Below are 25,135 nucleotides of genomic sequence, written 5' to 3'. Positions count from 1 at the left end.
CCCAGGAGTAGCCTCACTGAGGAGGCAGCAGCCTTTCACCTGGGCAGCTGTACTGGGGACTCCCTACCAGGTGCACTCATCCCCATTGGCTGAGTGGCCACCAATAGCCATTGGGATTCCAGTTAGAAGCCGCCACCTCCTCTCTCTTTACCCAGACCAGGCTGGTCCTGGAGGAAGAAAGGAAGGGCACCACGGAAGGGGAAGACCACGAAGAATAGACTTGCAGCCCAGAAGCCAGAATATTAATTTTTTCCCATGCAATGCGCCTTTAATTTTTCCCTTCCCCAGGCCTGCCGTGCCTTTGTACTTTTGCAGTTGCAGCTGTTTTTATTTGCCGCCGCTGCTGTTGTTTTAAAAGGTCTATTTTCACATGGAATGTTATCCAATTAGCAGAGCAATGTGTTGGCTTAAATAAACACTTGGGGGGAGCCGGCTGTAGGGAGACGCGATGGTGGTTGGCGTTGGCAGGCAGAGCTGTTCGCACTGTGGTAAACAACCACGGCTTTCATTGTAGGGTCGCACCAGTTAATGTCTCCTTCCTCATTTCTCACTTTTCCACTTGCCAAGGGTGGGAGCAGAGGAAGGGATGTGGATATGTGGCCCAGGCTCTCCCCAACCTGGGGGAGGCCAGTGTTTTGGGAGAGGCTCCCACTGGGCCTCTCGAGGAATATTCTGTGAACCTACTGTCTTCACCTGGCAGATTCCACCAAAACAGGACCTGTAGTGAAAGGGAGCAATGAGGAGCAAGCCGGACAAAGCTCATTAAGGCAGGGACAGCCTTCCTCCTCACCGGGTGCCCAGCGCGCCCAGCGCAGTGCTGAGCCGTGTTGTGTGCACGGTAAACAATCGCTATTAGATTGTCAGTGGCGTGCATTCAACACGTTTGCTTAAACTGAGTGCAGAGAAGGAGGAGCATGCTGCACGGTGGTTAGTCTGGCCTGTGACATCAAGTGGCCTCTTTGTAGCTGTGCAAACTTGGACAAGGAACTTCAGATCCCTCTAGCCCAAGTGACTCGTCCCCACACAGGCAATAATAAGGCTCCCCTTGAGGCGTTTGTGAAGACGAAGCAGAATGTTGCGTGCAAAGCATTTAACACAGGCTGTGGCACGTGACACCAAAGAAGTGAGGGTGGCTGAATGTTCCTCTGGGACCCTGGGGATCAGAAGTGCTGCAGCCTGAAACCTAGGTGTCCATTGTCCTGTGTGTCCCAAAGTGTTAACCGGAAGCAAATTCAGGAATTGGAGTTTTGTCTCCACTTTTCTGTTCAGGTGTGCATGTGACGTGTGTGTGCTCACGACTCTGTTGTAATTGTGGGCTTTTTGCCAAGTTTTCTTCAGCAGAGCCCAGGAGGAATGGAAAGTGTGTTTGGATCCCGAGCTTGCATTTCAAGGCAGGCTCGGCCAGCACACATATGTATGGGCTGAGACCTGGGATCAGGACAGGCTGCCCTCCTCAGACTGGCAGGTGAGCAGCCCTTGTAGCCAAGATGCAGTGCCAGGACGGATCCCTCTGCTAATTGTGTCCCTGGAGCTTCTGTGTGGATTGAGGCCTGCACAGTCCTACAGAGATGAGAGTGAGAAGGACTCAGGTTCAGACGTCCTCATTTCATATTTATCAGGCAGGCAGTACTAGTCATCAAGAAAAGGTAAAACTCCCAGCCAAGCTGATAGCCTTCCTCCCTTTTAACAGCTTTAAAATAATTTTTTTTTTTTTTTAAGACAATCTCGCTCTGTCACCCAGGCTGGAGTGCAGTGGCACGTTCTCTGCTCCCTGCAACCTCCACCTCCCGGGTTCAAGGGATTCTCCTGCCTCAGCCTCCCAAGTAGCTGGGATCTCAGGCGCGCACCCCCAGGCCTGGCTAATTTTTGTATTTTTAGTAGAGATGGGGTTTCTCCATGTTGGCCAGGCTAGTCTCGAACTCCTGGCCTCAAATGATTCCCCCCGCCTCGGCAAAGTGCTGGGATCACAGGCATGAGGCACCGCACCTGGCTTAAAATAATTTAAATTAAAAAAAAAAAAAAAAACTTTACCACAAATGGCACCAGCAACAGGTACCAGGAATTAGGCCCTTCCCATTATGCCAGGCGTTGGGCTAAAGGAAGAGTTGCTGTCTTATTTATGCTTCCCAGCAGTTCTGAGACACTGAAGCACCCCCATTTTACAATTGAAAAAGTAAAAACTTAGAGAAGTTTCTTGAAAGTGGCAGGTCCAGGGCTGTGCCTGAGGGAGAGCTCAGAGCCTCAGCTGCGCATGCTGCCCATGGCCTTGTGGCTTGGTGCCCTTGGGTCCCTGGCATTGGCCCTCTCTCCCTAGTGGTTCTCTTTGCTCTCTCGGGGATGCTATAAATTGGCAGAGGTCCAAAGTGTGTCCCATCTTTGTCGCCTCGTCTCTTGTTTACCTCACAATCAGCTCCCCAGAGACTTAGAGTCGAATCGCACTGAGCTGAGCGAGCTAAGGAGTGAGTGAGTGAGAGAGAGAGGTACCTCTTTGTCTGAAGAGTTCAGACAGCATCACCTGGAAGCGGACCCTGGATGTCTCTCCTAGGAGTTCACCCTCAGCTCCGTGGTGTCATTTCTGGGAAGGGACCGGGATGGGAATCACCCAAGATTGTGCGGAGAGCTTGACTTACTCTGGGCAAACTCCTGCCTAGCAGACAGCTACCCCTGTGAGGAGAGAAGCAGCTAGTGATAGATAGAGAAAGGATCTGTCTTTCTCTCAGGGTGATGGCATTAAAACACCCCAGGGAGGCAGACCCTCCTCCCAGAAGTCCCTTTGACCACCTCTGCAGAGAGCCCCCAACAGTGCCAGCCGCTTATTCTGGGTGTTGGGGGCACAACGGGTTTGGAAGGGGTTGGTGTTATCCCTGTTTGGACAGATTTAGCATCTGCTGAGAGATGCAGCCCTCTGGCTTTGCCGGAGACAGCTCCCTGAGGGGCAGAAGGGGCCAGGAGAATGCCTTGGTCTTCTAAAGACAGGAATACTGTCCTCAGCTCTGCCCAGAAGCCGTGGCCCTGGGCAGTTCTTCGCAGCCCCTTGGGATGGGAGTCCTGCCAAGGGCATGCAATGCCTTTTGTTGCTGTGAGAGGAGGTCTGTCTCCAGGGAAGCTGCAGAAAGTTCAGGCCCAGCGCTGCACTGGCAGCTTTCCAATGCCTTCCCAGTTCTTGAAAGAGGCCGCCAGGCCGGGCCACAGTCTGGCCTGTGGCTGTCAACCCCACACCACCTTAGCAGATTGCCTTCTAAGGGAATTCAGAAAAGGCGGCAGGAGGCCAGGCCTCTGGATGCCTGGAGTCCATGGCTTGAGTCAGAGGAGCTCAGAGAGCTATGATTTCAGGACAGCAGAGCCAGAGAGCTGGATCATGAGGGCAGCCCTGCAGTCTGGCCAGACCTGCTCAGAGCTTTCCTGGGTGGGCCTCAAATTCTGAGTAGGGCCAAGGCATGCGAGACACCCAGGGATCTGGCAGGAAACAGAACCTGCCCCCGCCCCCAGGTGGTGTGAATGAAGAGGTGTTGATGGAGGTATAGGTAGGGAGAAGGGACTCCCCAGGGATGGCAAAGCCCCCGGAACTGTCATCTCACTTAGGCCAAGAGGAGGGTTGGAAGGAAAGGCAGGGCTAGAGCTGCCGAGAAGAGACCTTGAGCAGGAGCTACAGCCCTGCGGGGAGGGGCAGGGACGCAGCACCAACCTCTCTCCTCCCTATTCCCCTCTTCCCTCTTCCCCTCTTCCCTCCAGTCTCCCAGCAGTGCTGCCCATTTGCTTCACCTCAGTAGATACCAGAGGCCGAGGAAGCCCTGGTCACACTGTGCAGAGTCGACTCCCAAAGTGTAGAGGATAGGGGAGAGGGGGCCAGGAATAACCAGTCCTGGCCATCAATGATGGCAGGAAGTACTCCCAAGAATGGAAGTGGCTTCTCTTCTGTGACGTTCGTTTTGCTGCACTCCTGCATCCTCGGGGTTCTGTGCTGGATCTTCAGGCCTCTCCAGCAAACCAGCTGGGGGTCTGACATGCGATCTCTCAAGCCCTAGTGGTGCAGGTTACTGTTGCTGTCCTGCAAGGCCCCGAGCCAGGCATGTTGGGAGCAGAACCATACCCAAGATTATTTGTGTATCGTTTCAAAAGGCCAAATGTCCCACTCATCTGGATGGTTCGGGACTACCTGCTGTCTCAGAATGGGACACGCTCTTATCCCCGCTGCGTTTGTAGTCTATAAAATGCAGGGGTTTGAAGGGAACTGTGGCAGGACATCTAAGCCAGCCCTCAGTCCCCAGCTAGGACCAGCCTAACCATCTACCCCAGTCTGGAGACGGTTCTCAAGACCCCCAGTGAAGGAGACGCCACAGTGTGCTTTGTGGACATTGACTGAGTGGCCTCTGCCCCAGCACCGGGCTGAGGATCTTAAGCATGGAGCGCCTTCCCTGCAGGGTTCAAGGTCGAGTCAGGAAGACTGGCACACAGAAGGCATTATGGGCCAGGGAGCAGGTTCTGGAAACAGAGGCCGGGTGTCCAGGGCACAGGGAGGGTGCCTGGCTGTTGCCTGTGCAGGAGGGGCAGAACCCTCCCTGGGCCGTCTGTGTAAGAGGCCCAGAGACAACATGTAGAGGCCAAAAGGAAGAAGGAGAAGGAAGCTGACCTGCATACAAGCCTTGGCCAGTGCCTCAGTTTCCCAGTCACTGAAATGGGAGAATAATACCTGTTCTCAGGAGTGGGCTGAGGTGATATGCTTGGAGTTCTGTGGAGCTGATAGATAGGATCATCCATGCTAAAAAGACCTTTGATGCCACAAAAGGAAAATCAGACAGACTTGGAGAGGAGCGAAGGTCTAGTAACTCCTCAGTCTCCTGAGATGAACAAGCCCGGGGGCTGTTTTGGCAGAGGAGCACCATGCCTGCAGTTGAGGTTTAGAAAAACGCTTGCGAGAAGGTGGAAGTCAAGTTTTAATGGGATCACGTGTAGGCGGAGACCAGGGAGGGAGCTGCCAGTGAACCTCTCTGGCTTGCACTTTTCCCTCTGTGATGGCTGGAACCTTCCAAGCTCGTCACAGTCTTTCCTGTGCCAACCCGAAAGCCCCTTGAGGCCCGGGCCTGCATCTTCCTCCTCCTCCACACCCGCCTTGCCTCCTAGAATGTGTCAAATACAACAAGCTCTTGTTACGCCCTTTTAATGAAACACAATTACTCTGGATTATCCGAGGCCAATTTTAGCCTCAAATCACTATCTTCACACTGCCTGCGACAGTTTGAGGCCACCATATTCCAGCCACCCAGGCAGCGGGAACTCGGGAACGCAACCTGATTTAATATTAACCTGCAGGGACTAGAACTCAGCAGGGTAATTCTGCTATTTTTGGAGAACCACGTATTGTGCTCTAACTTCAAATACAAAAGAGCTTTTGTGTCTTACCTTCCCTTGTCCCCACTCTTTAGCCTGATAATGAAAAGTGGAAGCATACATCATCATCACAGCAGCCAGTCTTAAGTGACACATGTTATGTGCCAGGCAGTGTTCTAAGTGTCAGACTTAACAGTTCTCTGAATTCTCACTACTCTTTGCTGCTGCCCTCCTTTTACATATGAGGAAGCTCGGGCTCAGAGAGAGAGGTTCAGCAGCTTGCCTGAGATCACACAGCTCGTAAGCAGTGGAGCACGGATTTGAACCAAGGCAGGCCAGCAGCAGAGCCCACTCTCTCTAACTGCCATGCCACCTCCCCTTTTACCGTGAAGAGCTCTTCCAGAGAGAGGCCAGTAACGTGTCAGAGGAGTGCAGAGGGAAGAGAGGAAGATTTGTGAGAGGTGATGTCGCAAAGAAGCCAGGAGAGGGAATTTTTGGTGACTCCTGCAATGAATGGAGATCTCCAGGGCTTTCTGTGGTACAGGAATGGAGAACTGGCTTCTAAGGGAGAGAAAGAAACATTGAAATCTAACAGTGGGAATCAGAGAGGTTGGGATTGGGGCCTCTCACCCGGACCTACCTCCTGAGATCTTATTCCATTCTTGAGAGTTCCAGCCTAGCATTCAGCAGATGCATCCCCTTGGCCACCCCCACCCCACCGTGTCCCCGGGACCACAGCTCCTCAGGGACCCTGGCACGAGGATGGAGCATCCGCTATGCCAGACTCCCCACCAATTCCTCTCCCCCGCCTTAAAACCCCAGCTCCCCCAGTCAAGCCGTTTCTCTGCCTCGCCAGCTGAGAACGCGTGTGTTTTAAAGCTCTGAATGGGCCATTTCGGCTCGGAGTCCAGATGCATTTTTATATCCACATGGAAAAAAATGCAGAGGCTCTGCTGGCAGTCAGAAAGAGTTTTTTAAATTAAAGTTAAAAAAAAAAAAAAAAGGAAAGAAAAAGTTTTCTGCACCTGGTCCTTCTCAGAACAGCACAGAGGAGAACAAAGCGTTTCTTTAATTTGGCCACATGTCTGGTTTTAAAAAGACGCATGTTCTAGTCACCTCCCTTTTGTCTTTTCGGATTCATTTGTTTATTGAATGTATATTATGTGCTGCCCTCTGTGCACGTTTTGTGTAAGTCCCATAGCCAGCCCCAACATGGATGAGGAAACTGAGGCTCAAGACGTGGCAGTTGATTACCCAAGGGCACTGCGTCCTTTCCCTAGTGCTACTGTAACAAAACACCACAGACTGGATGGCTTCAAACCACAGAAATGGGCCGGGTACAGTGGCTCAGGCCTGTAATCCCAGGACTTTGGGAAGCTGAGGCAGGAGGATCACTAGAGTTCAGGAGTTCAAGACCAGCCTGGGCAATGTAAGGAGACCCCATCTCTACAAAAAGTGAAAAACTTAGTGAGGCATTGTAGCATGTGCCTGTGGTCCCAGCTACTCAGTAGGCCAAGGTGGGAGAATCGCCTGAGCCCAGGAATTCGAGGATGCGGTGAGCCATGATCATGCCACTGCACTCCAGCCTGAGTGACAGAGCGAGACCTTGCCTCAAAAAGCATTTTAAAAATCCAGAAATGTGTCTCACAGTTCTAGAGTCTGGAAGTCCAAAATCAAGTGCCGGCAGGATTGGTTCCTTCCAAGGGAAATCCTGTTTGGTGCCTCTCCCCTGGCTGCTGGGGACAGCTGGCATCCTTGGTTTGTAGACTCATCACCCAGTATCTGCCTCCATCTCCCCACGGCATTCGCCCTGTGTCTCTGTCTTCACACGGCCACCCAGTGACACTAGTCATTGGCTCAGGGCCTTTCATTTTCCAGTATGACCTCGTCTCGACTGATTACATCTGCAACTACCTATTTCCAAATAAGGTCACATTCTGAAGTACAAGGGGTTAGGACTCAACATGACCCCTCTTGCCGGACATGGTCCAACCGTAAGAGCTACATTGTAGATAAGCAGCACAGTTGGAAGGGTTCCCATCCAGACCCTTCCAGTGATATAATTCCTCACGGCGTAAAAGAAACAAGAGCAAAAAGAAACAAGGGCAGCAAACCCCTCCTCTGCTTGTACCAACTGGTGCTCTCTGCAACCCAGAAGCAAATCAAAGGGCCTTCTTAGCCACTGTTGCTCTCCACTGCCAATGCTTGAGCACCTGGAGCCTACTACTTTTTAAACCAATGCCTGCCCGAAAGCTCTCTGCTGAGAGAAAACGGCTGCAGATGTGATGTCTACGGTAACAAAACAACAGCAACAAGAAGTAACATCTATTGAGTAATTATGGTGTGCCCATACTGTTCTAGACACTGTGTTGACTCGTTTTTGTCCCTAGCACCCCTGAGATTGGCATATATGAACATACTTGTTTTATAAGTAAGGAAACAGAGTCAAGGCAGATTTCTTTAACTTGCCCAAGATCTTCAAGTTAGGACCTGCAGGGTCTGTCCTTCCTGAGCAGGGTGACCTCAGACTGTGCCATGGGAGTGTTTGGGGATGAGCCCATCAACTCAGGGTGCTCCTGTGCAGTGCCATTGAACTTGAGACCTAGCGATGTTTAAGACGGTACTGATCACTACCATATGATTCCATTCCTATGAAATGTCCAGAATATGCAAATCCATAGAGACAGAAAGCAGACTGGTGGTTGCCAAGGGCTGGGGGACTGCTAGCTAAGGGGTGTGGGATTTCCTTTGGGGGTGATGAAAACGTTCTAAAATTGATTTGTGACATTTCACACAGCTCTGTGATTATACTAAAACCCACTGAGTTGTCTTCAGACAAGCAGTGTATACAGTATGTGGATTCTATCTCAGTATAGCTGCTGAAAAGCAGGAAGAGGAACCAGGCAGCATGTGAGTTGGGAAGAGCAAAGAGTGAGCGGGAACAGCCTGTGCCAGGACCCAGGCTGCTGAGCTGGGGGTGGGAGCTGGGAGTGCAGGGCTCGGGGAACCAGCGAGGAGGCAAAGGGCACTGGCAGCAGAGGCGGAAAGGGCCCTCCGAACAGCGTGGGGGACAGAGTCACCAGGGCAGTGAAGGAGAGCGGCACCCAGTGACACCCAGAGGCCTGCAGGCTTGTCATCTGGTGGCCAGCCAGGGCTCGGCTTTCTCAAGTGGCCGCCATGCAGACAGCCGGGTGGGAGGCGAGCCCACTAATGGGGTCGCCCTCCACAGATCGGATGACACGCAGCAAATAGACGGCTGCCTCGGCCCAGGCACCAATTACAGCCCAGACGGCGGATATATTGACTGCTCAGTCACTTGCAGCTTTCTCCCTGGGAACGCAACCCACTAATTAAATAGATGCACCCAACTGCTCCCCAAACCCTCGCTGGAGATCAGATGTCACGGGGCCAGAACCTGGGCTTTGGCATCTGAGACACGGGCAGGCAGCTGGCGGGCAGAATGGAGTGTCTGCCGTGCTGATCCAGCTGATGTGCAGTTTCGTGTCTTGTCCCTCTGCAGAGAGCCTTCAATGCCCTGTGTCACAGCACCCACTTGTACGGCCGGAGGCTGGTGCTGGAGTGGGCCGACTCCGAGGTGACCCTGCAGGCCCTAAGGCGGAAGACGGCCGCGCACTTTCACGGTAGGAGCCGGACGGTCTTTTGGGCTGATTCATGGGCCCCCTGGGGAACACAAGAGGTGGGGCATCTGAGGGAACTGCCCTTACCCAGCAGGCTATGGGCACAAGGGCTGCCAAGCACCTCCTGCTGGGTATCCTCCCACAGCCCCTCCAGACCTGCTCTCCACCTTTCTTGGGCACTCCCTGCTGGGTGGCTGGCCTGTGTGAAAGCATCTGGATTCTGTGCCCTTTTGGGTTGCAGTCAGGTTGGGTCACTGGGCACCTTGGTAGGAAGAGACAGAGATCAGAGTGTTTGTCTGCTCCCTGCCTGCCAGGTTGCCAGGCCACAGCTCGCAGCTGCTGGCCCTGTCCTCAAAGTGCTCTGTGTTCAGATTCCAGTGTTCACGGGGCAGGGATGCTCACGGCCTTCCTGGTGGCCAGCCCTGGGGACCACACTCTTGCTGATCACTTGCCTCCATGACCCCGGTGGAGGATCATCCACTCCCTGCTGGAGGGCTGATGCCCACAGGTCTCACTCCCCTCTTACCCACCTTGGTGGTCATGTGGCCTCAGTGACTATTCAGGTGGTGGCCAGAAAATACTGAGCGCCTGCTGTGCCCTCATGTACCCATGTGACAGTAACCAAGCAGGGTCCTAGGCTCAGGTGGAAAAGGCTGGGACACATTCCTCATCAGGTGGGCTAGACAGACCTCACTGCAGAGGTGACATCTGTACCCAAGAAAGGGCTGCCTAAGCAGGAGGCCAGGGGCAGGGAGACCCCAAGGTTGGAGCAAGCTCGATGTGTGTGAGAAACAGGGAGGCCGGCATGGCTGGAGCTGAGGGGAGGAGAGAGGGAGCAGATGAGGTCGGCGGGGCCTCGTCTTCTCCAAGAGGTTGTGTTGAGTCAGGTGAGGAGACGTTGAGACAGCCTCAAGAATCACTCCACCATAGGCACATGGAAGGTATGGCAGGTGCCCTTTGCTGTCCGGTACACACCCTCCAAACTTGGGATATCAAGGGGTACCTGACCTTGATCCCCATCTCCACACCTCCGCCTCCCATCGCAGAAGTGCTTCCACTGTGGCCTGGGCCCGGCAGCAAAACGGCGGTTGCTGGCTTTCCACCCACTTTGGATCCCGCTTACTTGGCAGTGGGTCACCCAGCTGGGGAGCTTCTCTGCCTTTTGCATGCCCAGAAAAGCCAGGCTCCGTCATGGGGAACAGTCCTGTCTGTAGAGCTACCTGTGGTGCTCTGAGGTCTTCCTGGCACACCGCCGCACTCCTCCCCACCTCATTGTCGCCTGGGTCCCAGGTCTCAGGTGCTTTCCTGGATGGAGCCGTCATTGTGCCCTCATCCATCCCTTCCCTGTGGGGCAGCTCAGGGCCTCGGGTGTCACCTGGGTGCAGACTGGGGGTGTTTGCTGCCAGCATCCCCCAACCCCACTTCTCTGTGTAGACATGGAACCTGGAGCCAGGAGTGATTGTTCCCTCTCCTGACCGGTGCGGCTCTGTTGCCAAACCAGGCAGCACCTTGGGAACAGTTTCTCTTATGGAGATGGGAGCCTTCCAGTGGGGGCACTGGTCTTCCTTAGGGCGAAACGACTGGGCTTCTGAGAAGCAGCATCTCAGCAATGCAGCAGGACTGCATCCCCCACAAGTGGACATGGAACTCCAGAGATAGCAGGGAAACCCCTTGATTCTAGCCCAGCTGCCACACCCTTCAGAACACTGCCTCCTGCCCACGCCCATGGTCTTCCCAGAGCCCTCCTTCCTCCCACTGCACCTCCCACAGAGTTCGTTGTTCCCCAGACTCCAGGCAGGATTGGGTGCCTTTGCACACGCTGTTCCCTCTGCTTAGAATACCTTGCCCCTCACTCTTTTTTTTTTTTTTTTTAGCCTGGTAAATGCCTTCAAAACCCAGATAGAATGACACCTCCTCCAGGAAGCTTCCCTGTTCCCTCCCCCTCCACAAGTATCAGTAATTTCTCCATCCTCTACTCTCTTCTTCTGTCGCTGTGCTTTCTTGCCATGCTGTAACTTATTTCTTTATGGTTTGTTATCCTCTCTGGACCCATGCCTCCCCCACGTGGAGGCTGTGTCATGCTCATCTCTGTTAGTGATCAGTTCTTCCCTGGATCCCCCGTGCCCGGCACAGTACCTGGCACGTGCCAGGCTCCCAGTCTCAGGCTGGGGAATATTTGAGCTTAGACAAATGTAGAACCAAGAAATGAAGGCTAAATACACAGTTGCAAGCTCACAACTCAATAAGACCCCAAATCCTGATGTGCAGAAAGAGAGCCTGTCCTTATTGACAACCATTGACAAGGCCAAATGCTCCCGTCGGCAAATGTTTGTGTAAGGGACTCTCCCCAGGGCGGAGACGGGGGCCCACCTCCCCCGTCACCCCCATCGCCCCTCCCCCGGGGCCAGCTGAGGAGTGCAGGCTCAGCTGTTCTGCCCTGCCTTAGAGAGAAACCCCCTTCAATAAATTGAGTTCCAAAGACAGCACTATTGCCTCGCCACAGTGGAAAGACTTGGCTGGCAGCATTTCTGTGGGATTGGCTGTCTCCACAGCCACTTACCAGCCAGGCCAACAGACAGGGGCAGATAGAATGATAACAGTAACAATGACAGTTCTTCATTTGCCTGCATCTTCCGATTCACTCCCCAGCAGCTCTGTGAGATGGGCACTATTAGCCCCATTTCACAGATGAGAGAACTGAGGCCTGCCAAACACTGCAGTGATTTATGACGAGTAGTGTTTATTAATCACTTACTGTGCATCAAGGAGCTGTCCTCGCACCGGCATCATCTCAGTGCTCACAGCAACTGTAGCAGCTGTAGGCAGCGCTGTGTCTAAGCGAGAAAGTGGCAGAGCTCGGACTTGAACTCCAGACCGGCTCTAGAGCCTCCCACCCCACTCACCAGCCCCCACTATGTTATACTAGCAAACGTCACAAAAAAAAAACTACTGGCCAGGCGCAGTGGCTCAGGCCTGTAATCCCAGCACTTTGTGAGGCCGAGGTGGGTGGATCACTTGAGGTCAGGAATTTGAGACCGTCCTGACCAACATGGTGAAACCTCATCTCTACTTAAAATACAAAATAAATAGCTGGACTTGGAGGTACATGCCTATAGTCCCAGCTACTTGGGAGGCTGAAGCAGGAGAATCACTTGAACTCAGGAGGTGGAGGTTGCAGTGAGCCAAGATCACACCACTGCACTCCAGCCTAGGTGGCAGATCGACACGCTGTCTCAAAAAAAAAGAAAAAGAAAGTCCCAGGCCCTCATTAACCTGGGGTATGTGAGTATTAACCTGGGGTATGTGAGTGTTTACTGACTGCATGGCTTTGGCCCTTCTGACTCATCCAGACCATGAACCTAAGATCTGCAGGGTTGCTTCAGAAATTGAGAGAATGAATAACGAATCATAGTGACAAGCACTGCTGGCCCTTCAGAATTGGCACGGCATATGCTTGTGGAAGGCCCTGTCGTGTGCGTGTTTCGTTGTTCCCATTGTACAGAGGAGGAAGCTGACGTGCATAGATGAGATAAGGCCCCTGAGGGCGGGCTTGAGTGTCAGAGCCACGTGTTTCCACCCCTCTGAGTCCCTCTGGAAAAACACTGCCCTCCCAGGTTCTGGAAGGGGACATCAGCTCTGGGCTCCCCAAGAGTGTCAAAAGATGAGCACTAAGGGACCCTCCCCCAGTGCCACGGGAGATGGGCCGAGGCCCCAGGAGGGAAGAGAATTCGCACAGGAGCCTCGTAGAAAGACCCTGTCATGCAATGGCAGCTTACAGGGGTATAGGCAGTGCCAACGGAGCAGCAGGATGCTGGGGCTCCCAGAGGGGAGCAGTGTCAGAGCTCTTACCACCCCAGGGGCTGAAAGGGCAGGAGGAGGAAGTGATGTTCCTGGGGTCCAGTGAGGACAGGAGCCTAGGAGCAGCTACCAATGGGCACTGCAGTGTGGAGGGACAGTGCCAGAGGACAGCAGCAAAGCCTGAAGAAGGGGCTAGGGACAGAACAGCTGCAGCTCTCTCTCCTGCGGCCCTCTGCTCTCCGGCCGCAGCCTCCCATCAGGCCATCCCACCTGTCGGCCACAGGCCCAGATTGTCCCTGTGACACATTCAGTAGGGTCAGCCTTCCGGGGATGGAGCAGAACACAGGATGGTTGTGGAGGGACCAGACACAGAATGTCCAGCATGTATGGTGACCTACGTACATGTCAAGGCATGTTGCCAGGGGTAGGGGTTGTGTTTTCCTGGGGGCAGGAGCGGCCCTGAGAAACGGCGCCCAGGTTGGAGAGGATGCTGATATGGTCCTGGATATGACCCATCCACAGGGGTCAAGACCAAGCACAGCGGAGTGTCAGACCTCCCTGCTGGCCTCACGTGTGTGGACCAGAGTTTGGAGCCAAAGAGTCTGAATTCCTCATGGCATTTTTCAGCACTGTTTTCCAAAGAAACATGATAATCCCTTGAAAACAAAAGAACACACTCTAGAATACAGCAGGATGTAAGATGGGGATTGTTTTTTAACTAAGAATCCATGGAACATTCTCTTCCAGTATGGCTGGCCTCAGAGGGACTGGGAACGCCTGGTGATTGCGATTGTGTCTATGTGTGTGTCTGGCAAGAGAATCTTTTGTTTTCATCAGATTTTCTAGGAGGTCATGGGCCCCAAAAGGTTTAGGAACCACCAGCTTAGGAAAAAGAGCATCAACTTTGGAGTCAGCAAGACCCGGATTCTGCATTCTGGCTGTGTGTCCCAGGGCAAGTCCCAGGCTATTGTCCCGGAGCAAGTCGCTCCGCGCTGTGGGCTTCTGTCTTCTCATTTGAAAGATGTTGTTAACAGGGGTACCCCTTCTGGAATTGATTTGACAGTGATGAGGGAAGTAACAAAAGCCATAGTAGCAGCTTTCCTTACTGGGGACCAGGAACTCTTCTAAATCCCTTGCTGTGAGGGGTCTCGTGTCATTCACACACCACCCCTGTGAGTGAGATGCCGTTCATCTCCCCATTCTACAGATGAGGGAACTGAGGCACACAGAGATGAAGCACCTTGCCCAAGGTCACATGGTAGTGAATGGTTAAACTGGGACAATATTCAGATTTACCTCTCTATCCGTCCTCCCCTGGGAGTGTGACACTGGATTGGGAAAGCGAGGTGATGCCTGGAGCGTGTCCAGCACAGAGCAGGCATGCTGGAGATGTCAGTCTCTCTCGCCCACTGAGTCACCCGTTGTCCGATTGATGTCTCTGGGACACAGGAGGTGCCCACAGCAGCCTCAAATGTTCAGAAGAGGCCCGCCGGCCTCCTGCCCTCCTGGCCAGACCCTTCTCCCCACCCTGTGCCCTTTTCCCGTGGAGAAAAATACCCAGTTCATTTGTGTCAAAATTCGCATTGTTCAGAGCTCCCAGGGCCCTGGCATTCCCCAGGGGCAGGTGGTGTCCGTGGCCAGTTCCCTCCCCCGGCTCTGGCCTCGGCCCGGAACTCTGCCAGGAAGGCACTCAGATCTCAGGTGGAGGCTGCCAAGCTCTGAGGCCGCAACAAAGAGCTCCCTGCAGAATGTGGGCCGCAGAATGAAAGGCAGGCGTCCTAACCATTCAGCAGGGCCTGGCAGGAAGATGCGGGAGACACCGTGGCCTGTGAGCTGCACTCAGGGACAGTGGGAGGTGGCCAGAGCAGATAGAGTGGAGCTTTGGCACCAGCCGAAGCCCTGATGTGGTCGGTGCCACCAGCGTGAATTACGCTGGAGTGCCCCTGCCCCTGGACTCAGTTTCCCAGCTCCCAAGACTGGCCTCATCTCCCCTGGGTCCCTGAGGCACCGAGGTCATAGCAGAACGTTCAATTTGTAGTTCAAGCTAAATAATACCAATTATTATTATCATTACTATAACTAGCAATCTTCATGTGTCAAGCCTTACTTGACAGCCAGGTACTATCTGCAAGTTTTCATGGGTACGAGTCCTGCAGAATCCTGGAAGGTAAACACAGGTCCTCAGATAACATCATTTTATCATAATTAATAAGAAAAAAATGGCTTCCCATCCAGGGCCACTGTCTGTGTGCAGTTTGTGTGTTCTTCCCGTGGAGTTTGCATGTTCTCCCCATGGAGTTTGCATGCTCTCCCCATGGAGTTTGCGTGCTCACCCTGTGGAGTTTGTGTGTTCGCCCCATGTGGGTTTTCTCCAGGTCCTGTGGTTTCCTCCCACATCCCAAAGCCATGCACGCTAGGTAAATTGGCACGTCTCAGTGGTCCCAGAGTGGGTGAGTGCAGTTATGTGTGTGATGGGTGCCCTACCCGGGGTGGGTTCCCTCCCAGTGTCCTGAGCTACCAGGAGAGGCTCTGGCCACCTGCAGCCCTGAACTGGAATCGTTGGGTAAATCATTATCTTCCTTGTTTTTATTAATCTGTCTTAAACGTATATAGTGCTCACATTTATTTCAGTGTTTAATATTTAGAAGTTTTGGTGTCTTTATTCAGAAGTTTGGTGATGTTTTTGTTATTAGAAATACATTCGTGTGTAGGAGTTTAGCTCTTGTTTACACCATTAGCCTATGGTAACGTTGAGTTTGTTATACATCTTTTCACTGAAAGTTGCGAGATTTCCAGGAACCTATGAACCTGTCAATTTACTGTACTGTCGCAATCCTCTGTTTTAGAGGTGAGAAAACTAAAGCACAGAGAGGGCAAGTAACTTGCCCAAGGGCACCCAGCTACTGACCACAGAGCCAGGATTCAAACCTGTGTTTTCCACCATCCTGGTGTACTGACCCTTTGTATCAGCTGATCTGAGCATCTGCCCCTTGCATTTTACCCGAATGTGTCCTCATACCCGTTCTGTAACCTCAGGCAAGTCGCTCTGCCTCAGCTCTGTCATTGGTACGATGGGGCCACAGCGCCCACCTCTTTAGGGAAATTGTGGGGCTCAAAGGGAAGGATGCCTGTAAAGAAGATGATGGCGCACAGCTCCTGGCACATCACGTGCAGTCAACAAATAGGATTGTCGAGGGGCCTCATTGTCCTTCGGGGCACTCACTCTTCCTTTTCTAAGTTGCCAAAAACACTCCCACTTTCCTTGCATTCCCGTCAGGCCAGACTAAGGAGGATGCTCTCTGGGCAAAGGACCGAGACAGAGACGAGCCCTGGTGTTTATAAGCCTGGGCAGTAGCACGTATGTGTGTGTGTGTGTGTGTGTGTCTTTGTATGTAGTAAGGAGGAGAGTGGGTATGCCTGACACATAAGCATTGCTTGGGACGTGTGAGTGTGTATGTGTGTAGTAAGTAGGAGGGTGTGTATGCCTGACACATAAGCATTGCTTGGGATGTGTGTGTTTGGGGGTGGGGTAAGGAAGAGGACAGGTATGCCTGACACATAAGCATTGCTTGGGGTAGGATGTTTACATCTAACCACAGATGCCACCTGTTCTTCCTTGTCTCCAAGGCATAGCACAGAGCCTGGCACCTAGTAGGAGCTTATTAGTGCCCAGGTGCCATGAGGAAGAGGAGAACTCATTGCTGCTCAAGCAGCAACTGTAATGTCCTGCCTTCCAAGGCAGTTACAAGAACTCATGCTCCACACCCCGTCTCCAGCTCTCTGCTTATCCAGGTTCCTTATTGGCAGCCAAAAGAAGCTTGGTGTAAACCCCCCATCCCCTCCCCACCAAGCGGAAGCCTTCGTTTTATCCATTGTCCCTGTATAATGGCAGGCATTATATTTTTCCTTGCAAGTTGATGCTTGCAAAACACCTGTAAAATTGAACAGCGAAGGACAGGGCTTTGAAAGTCATTGTGAAAGTTGGCCTGAGTAGGCAAAGACCTTGACACCAGACAGAGATGCTTTCAAAAGGGAATAGCAAGACAGACGTTTTTCCACCAAACTGCCCTCCCCGTCTCCCCTGTCCTCTTCCTGCCCCTGCCCACTGTCCCACACCTCCCTCCCTTCCTTGCCAGCCAAGAATCAGGTTTCTCATCTCCAGCGCAGCAGCCCCGTGGTAGGTAAAGTGCTATTCTTCACTGCCTTGCGTGTGGGAGTTTGAAAAGAGAGAGCAAGGAGGGAAGAAAGAGGAAAGTCCGCCGCTGGCTGTGTCCTTTTCTTCCCGAGCGTGTTACAAACCAGCAGGGTCACGGCATCGAGAAGCTTTCAGGGCCGCGGCAGGCCACAGTACCTGCGAGCGCAGCCGAGAGAATATAATGGTATGGAAGAAATCCGTGCGCAGAACCCTCTGTTTTACAGCACTCACAGCCAGGGAGGCCGGGCAAACAGGCTTTTATTTGGCCGGGAGCGTGGCTCTGCTTCCCGTGTTGTCTTATTCCAGCTGGGGAGGACTGATGGGCTGTGGTTAGCATTTCTACCTTTCACCTCCAGAGCTGGGAGCGCAGACATGACCAGCATGGTGAGTGGCTGGCAGTGGCGCCTTCCCCCGCCTGCCCAAGCCAGACTGGGCTGGGGCGGGAGATCTATGAGCAGAGCGCCCAGAGAAGTGCTGTTCCGGCAGAGACGGGTGGCTGTCCCCATGGGTCGCTGGCCTCTAGCAAACAGTCACCCTCCCAGCCTCACGGGGGGCAGGGAAGGAGCCTGCTTGCTAGAACCCTGGTCCCAGCAGCCCCCACTGACCCCGGCCCCCGCTGCCTCCCGGCCAGAGTGTCAAAGATGCAGCTTTTCCCCCACACCCTCCTTCTCGTGATTCCCTTGTCATGCCCCTCCCCTCGTCCTCCTCAAATGCCACAACCTGCCATCAGGTGCTCACGTGTGCAGTTAAGATCCTTCTCCATGTGACACTTTATCCTCTGGGGGTACCCACCCTGCCTGGGTCCCATATCTAGCACAGAGAGGAGGCGCTCAGTGACCATTTGTGGGGTGAAAAAATGAACATAAATAAGAACCTAATCATCAGAATGATGATTAGAATTTAATGGAGCATCTAATAGATGCTGGACACTGTGTGAGTGTTAACTCGGTTCATCTTCACTGTCACCCCGCAAGGAAGGAAGCCGGGGCTCAGAAAAGCTGGCTGATGTGCTCCAGGCCCCATGCTTAGCCACAGGTGTGCAGTCGGCCCTGGAGCCCTGTGTGGTCTGAAGCCAGATATTCCTAACCAGGTGCTTCGAAGCACCGCGGGTCTGAAAAGGCAATCATGTAAGTTCTTATAAAGATCAAGCCGGGGGAAAAGGAAAGAAAGAGGGTAAGAGAGCTTTGTCATGGACCTACCATGTACAGAGAGTGATACCAGGTGCTTTTACATAACTCAGTCTCATTTCAGGCTCACAGCTGCCTGAAGAACAGTGTTGTTCCCATTTTACTGTAGCACAAACCAAGACCCAGAGCAGCCTAGTGCCTGGCCTGAAGGCACACAGGTCTGGACACTGCAGAACTGTAGTTAATGTCTATACCTGCATGTTCTGTCACACCCTGTATCCTCAGCACCTCCTAAATCCCAAATTGCCCTCTTTATTGGATCTGGGCAGTTGCAAACCACAGCGTACAATCTATTTTTATAAATAAAGTTTTATTGCAACACAGCCACTCCCATTTGTTCATATATTGTCTAGGGATGTTTTCTTCCACTGCAAGGACAAAGTTGATTGGCTGTGACAGAGACCCTACGGCCCACCAAGCCTAAAGCATTTACTTTTTGGTTCCTCACAGGAAGGGCTTGCAGCCCCTAGGCCTTGTGAAGTGGCTGCCCTTATTTTATCCAAAAGCCAGGGGTGGCTAGTTCCTCCCACGGGGACTCCCCCCTTTCTAAGAGTATATAACTCTAGAGGCATCATAACTGCACCCCCAGTGCCCTGGGCTTAGATCTCCAGCTTCCCCGGATGGGAGGCCCCATTCATTCATTCATTCATTCATTCAGCAGTTCTTCACTGATGACCGTATTATCAAGCTGTGCTGTAGGCACTGAGGGCAAAGCAGTGTACAAAAGAGAAAGTCCTCCCTCGTGGAGCTAATATTTGAGTGAGAGAGACAGATGATTGCCCCCCTCCCCCGCCCCACCAAAAAAAAATAAGTAGCAACAAAGTTCTGATGATACTAAGTCCTGTGGTGGAAGTTAGAAAGGGTAACATATGGTTGGATGCAGTGGTTCACACCTGTAATCCCAGTGCTTTGAGAGGCCAAGGCAGGAGGATCACTTGAGCCTAGGAGTTTGAGACCAGCCTGAGCCACATAACGAGACCCCGTCTCTTAAAAAAGAAAAAATTAAAAAATTAGCCAGGCATGGTGGCACACACCTGTAGTTCCAGCTACTCAGGAGGCTGAGGTGGGAGGATTGCTTGAGCCCAGGAGTTCAGGGCTGCAGCAAGCCATGACTGCGCCCCTACACTCCAGCCTGGGCAACAAAGCAAGACTCTGTCTCTTTAAAAAAAGAAAAGAAAACAAAAGAAAAATAGCATAATGAGCTCTTCAGGGCCAGAGAGGGAAAGGAGAGATTCCAAATATGGTGGTTGGAAAGCCTTTCTGCCGAGTCAGCATTTCTGTGTGATGCGAAGGGAACAACCAGCCAAAGATATGGGGGGAACCATCCCAGGTAGCAGAAGCCACAGGTGCCAAGGTCCTAGGGCAGAGTGTGTTCAAAACAAGCAGAGAAGCCAGCAGGGGTTCCTCCTGGGGCCTTGTGTGGCCTGGCAGGAAGCGCAGCTTATATTCAAGGTACAGTGGGAAGCTCCTAGAAGATTTGAGGAGAAGTCTCAAGACCTGATTCACACTGTCAGACCTCATCCCCTGCATTGTAGAGGGGCAAGAATGGAGGGCAGAGGTCCCATCCAGGCCAGCAAGGGCCATGGAGCAGAGGCTGTGGAGGTGGGGAAGCAGGTGGATTAAGCATTTTTGGTAAAGGTAGAGCCAGCCAGACTTGCTTCTGGAAGGCAGGAGAAAAATCAAAACTGGTGCATAGTTTTTGCTGCAAGCCACTCACAGGATGGTGGTGCTGCGTGGTGAGCGGAGGCCTAGGAAGCTGGGAAGAACAGGTGGCTGGGCGGGGGTGTTCTGAACGTGTTGGATCTGAGACACCTATTAGGACTCCCCTCGATGTCAGGCAGATAGATCTATGAGTTGGGAGCTCAGGGGCAAAGTCTGGGCTGAGATATAAATTTGGAAGTCATCAGCAGACAGATGATATTTAAAGCCTGCAAGAGTTCATCCCCCTCCCCACTCCCATAACTTAATCATCATTCACAGGACCCTACATTTTCAAAAGACTGGAGACAGAGAGCCCGTTATCCCCATGTCAACCTTTGTGAATAGGCCGCCTTGATCTTGCCCATGAAAACATAATCATCGGGCTTTCAAACTCACAGTCAGGAAAGTTCAAGCAAGGATGTGAAGTCACAGAATTTATTATTCAGAATATCCCTTGGTCGTGGTTCCTTCCATCCACCTGGAGACAGAGGTTTTCTATAAGCTTCCCATTTTCATTCCTTCACCTGGGTCCTTCTTGTTTTTTCCTGAAGACTTGGCTGTGGCAGCCCTTCCTCTGGAGGTGTTAAAGGCCTAAGCAGGAGGCGGGCAAAGAGGGAGACTGTCCTGGATTGCCACAACAGGTCCTGACAGGAAAGGCTGAGACTGGGTGGGGCATGGGGATATGCAGCTGTTTTATCCCTGACCTCTTTGATCACTTCTCAGCCAAAAGTGGTGACTCATGCCTGTAATCCCAGCATTTTGGGAGGCCCAGGTGGGTGGATCACTTGAGCCCAGGAGTTCGAGACCAGCCTAGCCAACACGGTGAAGCCCTGTCTCTACTAGAAATACAAAAATCAGCCAGGCATGGTGGCACGAGCCTGTAATCCCAGCTACTCAGGAGGCTGAGGCAGCAGAATTGCTCGAACCTGGGAGACGAAGTTGCAGTGAGCCAAGATCACGCCACTGCACTCCAGCCTGGGCGACAGCGTGAGACTTAGTCTCAAAAAAACAAAAAAAAAGGAAAGAAAAGAAAAAAGAAATGATCGCTGTTTGTGTTCACGGTAGTGTGTCTTAATCTATCTCCAGCTCCTGGTCACGTTGGGAAGTGGTTCCAGCAGAGGTTGAGGTTGCCTGGGAAACCCACTCTTTCTCACACCCCTGGCTACCACAGCTGCTGGAGGCCGAATCCAGAGGAGGAAAATCAAGGAGAGGGAATTCTTTTGGTCAAGGCAGTTCCCAGGTGTGCACCCAAGTGGTGCACATGGCTGGCCGTGCAGGGAGCCATGATCGGAGAGCAAAATGCTTCTCCCTGCAGCGGTGCGGGGAGGCTGGGGGGCCTGGAGGTCAGCTGGAGCAGGTATGGCCCAGTCAACCCCTCCTACTTCCTCCCACTCCCCACGCCCGAGCCTCACTGGGCGGTGTTTTGGAAATAATTCCAAGTGCTTCGGCAATATCCCTCACACTCTCCTCCCCTTTCCCCCGGGAGCGGCTGTCCGTGCGGGGAAGGTACTTGCTCCCAATCCAGCTAAATTGTTATTGACTTGTGTTCTCTGCGTTCCGCAAACATTTCACTCAGCCGTCGCCAGCAAGGCCAGGAATCCCTGCTAGGGCTAACGGGGAAGCCAGCTGTGCCGGGCCATTTCTCGTGCTCTTCCTCATCGATCACGGAATTAAACTGACAGAAGGAGAATTTCAGAGCGACTTGGGAGGGGCAGGGGCTGGGCCGGGATTGGACGAGGGTTTGGGCACTTGGGGACCAGAGTGCTAGAAACAGGTTCAGGAGGAGGGTGAGTTTCCCTCCAGGGTTGTAGCTGGTGGTAGGGAGCGGCCAGTTTTATTTCTGAACTGTAGCCTGGCCCAGCCCGGAGAAACCCAAGGAAAACACACAGACAAGGTTTTTATTACTGCTTCATGACCACAAGTGAAACTAGTGGGGTTTAGTAGACAGAGAGGAGAGAGAGAAAAGAGCAGAGACCACAATCGCAAGTTGTCGGATGAAATGAGATCTTTATTTTGCCTACCAGATACGAAAACAATGGTTTTGAATGAATCATCACTATTTTTGTATTGGAAGATTTGACCTGAAAATCAAGATTCTGACCTCTTTTGAAAAATCAGATTTGGCCAGCCTAGTTCCACATTCCCACAGGGTACCAGGCCCAAGGAATGGCTACGCATTTATACGAAGGCTGGGCTTCCCCTCGCCCACAATGCACAGCCCTCCCTGTAGTCTCCCCCCACCCCCTGGACTGTTTGATGTCATCATATTCCTATCTGGACCCTCAAGCCTCTGCATTTCCACAGCCTGGTGCAGACACCACTACCCCTTGGCCCCATGAGATGTTACCAGCTGCTCCCTTTCAGCCTCTGCTTTCCAACCCAGGGCCTATGCCAAAAGAAAAGAGATCAGTAGCTAATGTGGACCAAATCCTAAGACTTGGGAGATTCCTCCAGACCCAAGGCAGAAAGTAGGGGACACCTTCCCACCTTTCCTGGTTCTTTTTCCCTTTTCCCGGTGTCACCTTCACCGGGACACTCCCCTTGCTTCCCAGCCCGCACAGGTCTCCCAGCATCTGTAACTAACACAAACATGTGGGACCAAGTCTAGAAGCTCCCAGGCATAGCCCATGCCTACAGCCCTAGCTCAGGATAAATCCACGGGAATCCGGGCTGCAGCGCCTTCGCCGGCCCCTGTGTATGGGGTTGTGCGTGGCCAGTTGTGGAATTCTGCACACACACACGACACCCAGAGCACAGAGCGAAGTTACTCCACCCACCAGCCCAGTCTCCAGCCACTCAGGGGGCCCAAGTCCTCAGCACCAAGATTAGTAACAGCAGTCATCATAGCAGTCATAATATCCCGTGCCCACCCCAGGCCATTTGCATCGGAACTTCTGGAGGTAGGATCCAGGCATCAGTGGTTTCCTAGCTGATTCTATCAGACAGCTGGATTGAGAACCAATGGCCTTTGAAAAGAAAATTGCTGCTACACGGCCCGATTCTGTTCATGCCTTTCCTGTTGAGACCCCCCTGCCCAGGGAGGCTGGGCTGTTGTCCCCAGCCGGCAGGGCAGGCTTTGCTGTGCTGTGATGTGCCAGCAAGGCTAGAGCCAGCCCCGTCTGAGCTCAAGGTCCTGCTTGGAGAATGTGGCCACTTGACTCTTCAGAGTGTGGCTGCTTCCTCATCTGAAAAGTGGGACAATGATGTTACCCAGCTGGTGGAATTTCTGTAGGAAAGTCCAGAGCCAGCAGGCCTCTCAGGAGTGGTCCCTGCAGCTCGCCCTTCAGCCTTATCTTGGGCAGCTGGATTTCCCCTTTGCTGGGCACTGCCTGTCCTCTGGGGTGGCCTCACGGGACCCTTTGATTGTTAGCTTTCATGTTTACCTGGCACCTCAACGTGCCAGGCCCTGGGCTAAGTGCTCTCATGCTTTACCTCATCAGATCCCCTGTGGTGGGTGCTACTACTGTGTCCTGTCTACAGAAGAGTAGCTTTGGGGACTCAGAGAAGGCTGGGACCACCAAGTGGCAGCACTCAGGTCCCACCTCGTCTTGTCTGCCCTGAGCCCTAGTGTGGCCCCGTGGCTGGTGGTTTAGTTTATCCTGTGGAGTTTTGTTCGCTGCCGTATCCCCAGCATCATTCCTGGCACATAGAATGTGCTCGGTCATGCTTGCTAAGAGTGACTGAAGGCAGGAACCCTTAGGGTCCCCATGAGGTAAGCAGAACAGGCACCATCCCCGTTTTAACAGGCGGGAGCACTGAGTGAGGTAAGGAGCTTAGCAGCTAGCTCCTGGGAGTCCCGCAGTGGCAGAGGCCGGTCTGCGGCCCAGGGTCCTGCCCACCTGCTCTGTGCAAGCACTCTCTCAGATCACACCGAGTTCTTAGAAGGACTCACTGTGTTTTTTGTGTTTTTTTTTTTTTTTTTTTTGGAGACGGAGTCTAGCTCAGTCGCCCGGGCTGGAGTGCAGTGGCGCCATCTTGGCTCACTGCAAGCTCCACCTCCCGGGTTTACACTGTTCTCCTGCCTCAATCTCCCGAGTAGCTGGGACTACAGGCGCCCGCCACCACACCCGGCTAATTTTTTTGTATTTTTAGTAGAGACGGGGTTTCCCTGTGTTAGCCAGGATGGTCTCGATCTCCTGACCTAGTGATCCGCCCACCTCGGCCTCCCAGAGTGCTGGGATTACAGGTGTGAGCCACTGCTCCCGGCCGCAGCATGACTTTTTTGAGTGACACCGAGTGAGAACTCAATTTGTTGTCATTTCTTGTGGGAGTGACTAAGCCGTTGTGTGTGTGTTACAACAGTGACTTAAAATTCTAACCCTGTTTCTTTGGTTCTTTGAATATATATCAGGTTCAAAGCCCATAGACTTCACAGGTGAGCCACTGTGCTAATGGGAAAAGGCTACTCATCTGGTAAATTTTTCGTGCAAAAATCCATAAAGACCCTGGTAGAGAAACAGTAGTACATCTGATTTTATAAAGATACCTTCTTGTAGATGGTGCTACTTCCCTCTAACAAGAAAGCCTTATGGAGGAGAGGTACGGTTTACCTGGAGGAGGGAGCTCAAGGGAAATCTTACATTTTTTGCCTGAGTCTCTGTGACTTGTTGCTGCCTTCCTGAGATGGCTGGTCAAGTAGAAAGTACTGTCCTAACAGGCGAATGTAGGGTTTCTCTTCAGAGCAAATGGGTGTGTGATAGCCCATCCTTTAAAGACAGTGTCAGTGTGATCTGTAGATACTGACTTTCTACTTCCAGACTTTGTGACACTGAGGACTTTCATTAAAAATCCTAACTCAGTGGCTGGGGGCGGTGGTTCACGCCTGTAATCCCAGCACTTTGGGAGGCCAAGGGGGGTAACTTACCTGAGGTCAGGCATTCAAGACCAGCCAGGCCAATGTGGTGAAACCCTGTCTCTACTAAAAATACAAAAAAGAAATTAACTTGACATGGCAACGGGCGCCTGTAGTCCCAGCTACTTGGGAGACTGAGGCAGGAGAATTGCTTGAATCCAGGGGGCGGAGGTTGCAGTGAGCCAAGATCCAGTCTGGACGAAAGAGTGAGATTCTATCTCAAAAAAAAAAAAAAAAAGAAGTCCCAACTCAGTCTTTGGGAACCTTCATGCCAATGAGAGCCCACTGTAGTTTTTCAGATCACTTTCTTTCTTTCCATGTGGATGTAAGGAGCAGGGGTGTCCAATCTTTTGGCTTTCCTGGGCCACATTGGAAGAAGAATTGTCTTTGGCCACACATAAAATATACTAACAGTAACAATAGTTGATGAGCTAAA

At 52.5% G+C, this 25,135-nt stretch overlaps 1 protein-coding gene across 2 annotated transcripts in view; it reads left to right on the top strand.

Annotated features, from left to right (window-relative positions):
- Positions 1-25,135, top strand: part of RBM19 (RNA binding motif protein 19) — a 144,850-nt gene that overhangs the window by 107,712 nt on the left and 12,003 nt on the right. For both annotated transcript variants that reach the window (XM_011928696.1, XM_011928695.1), the window contains exon 23: positions 8,849-8,969. In XM_011928696.1, coding sequence (XP_011784086.1) covers positions 8,849-8,969 — 121 coding nt within the window. The remainder of the gene's footprint in view (positions 1-8,848; positions 8,970-25,135) is intronic.

This window comes from Colobus angolensis, unplaced genomic scaffold (assembly GCF_000951035.1).
Source record: "Colobus angolensis palliatus isolate OR3802 unplaced genomic scaffold, Cang.pa_1.0 Scaffold79, whole genome shotgun sequence".
Taxonomy (NCBI): Eukaryota; Metazoa; Chordata; class Mammalia; order Primates; family Cercopithecidae; genus Colobus; species Colobus angolensis.
This window is presented reverse-complemented; position numbering and strand designations above follow the sequence as displayed.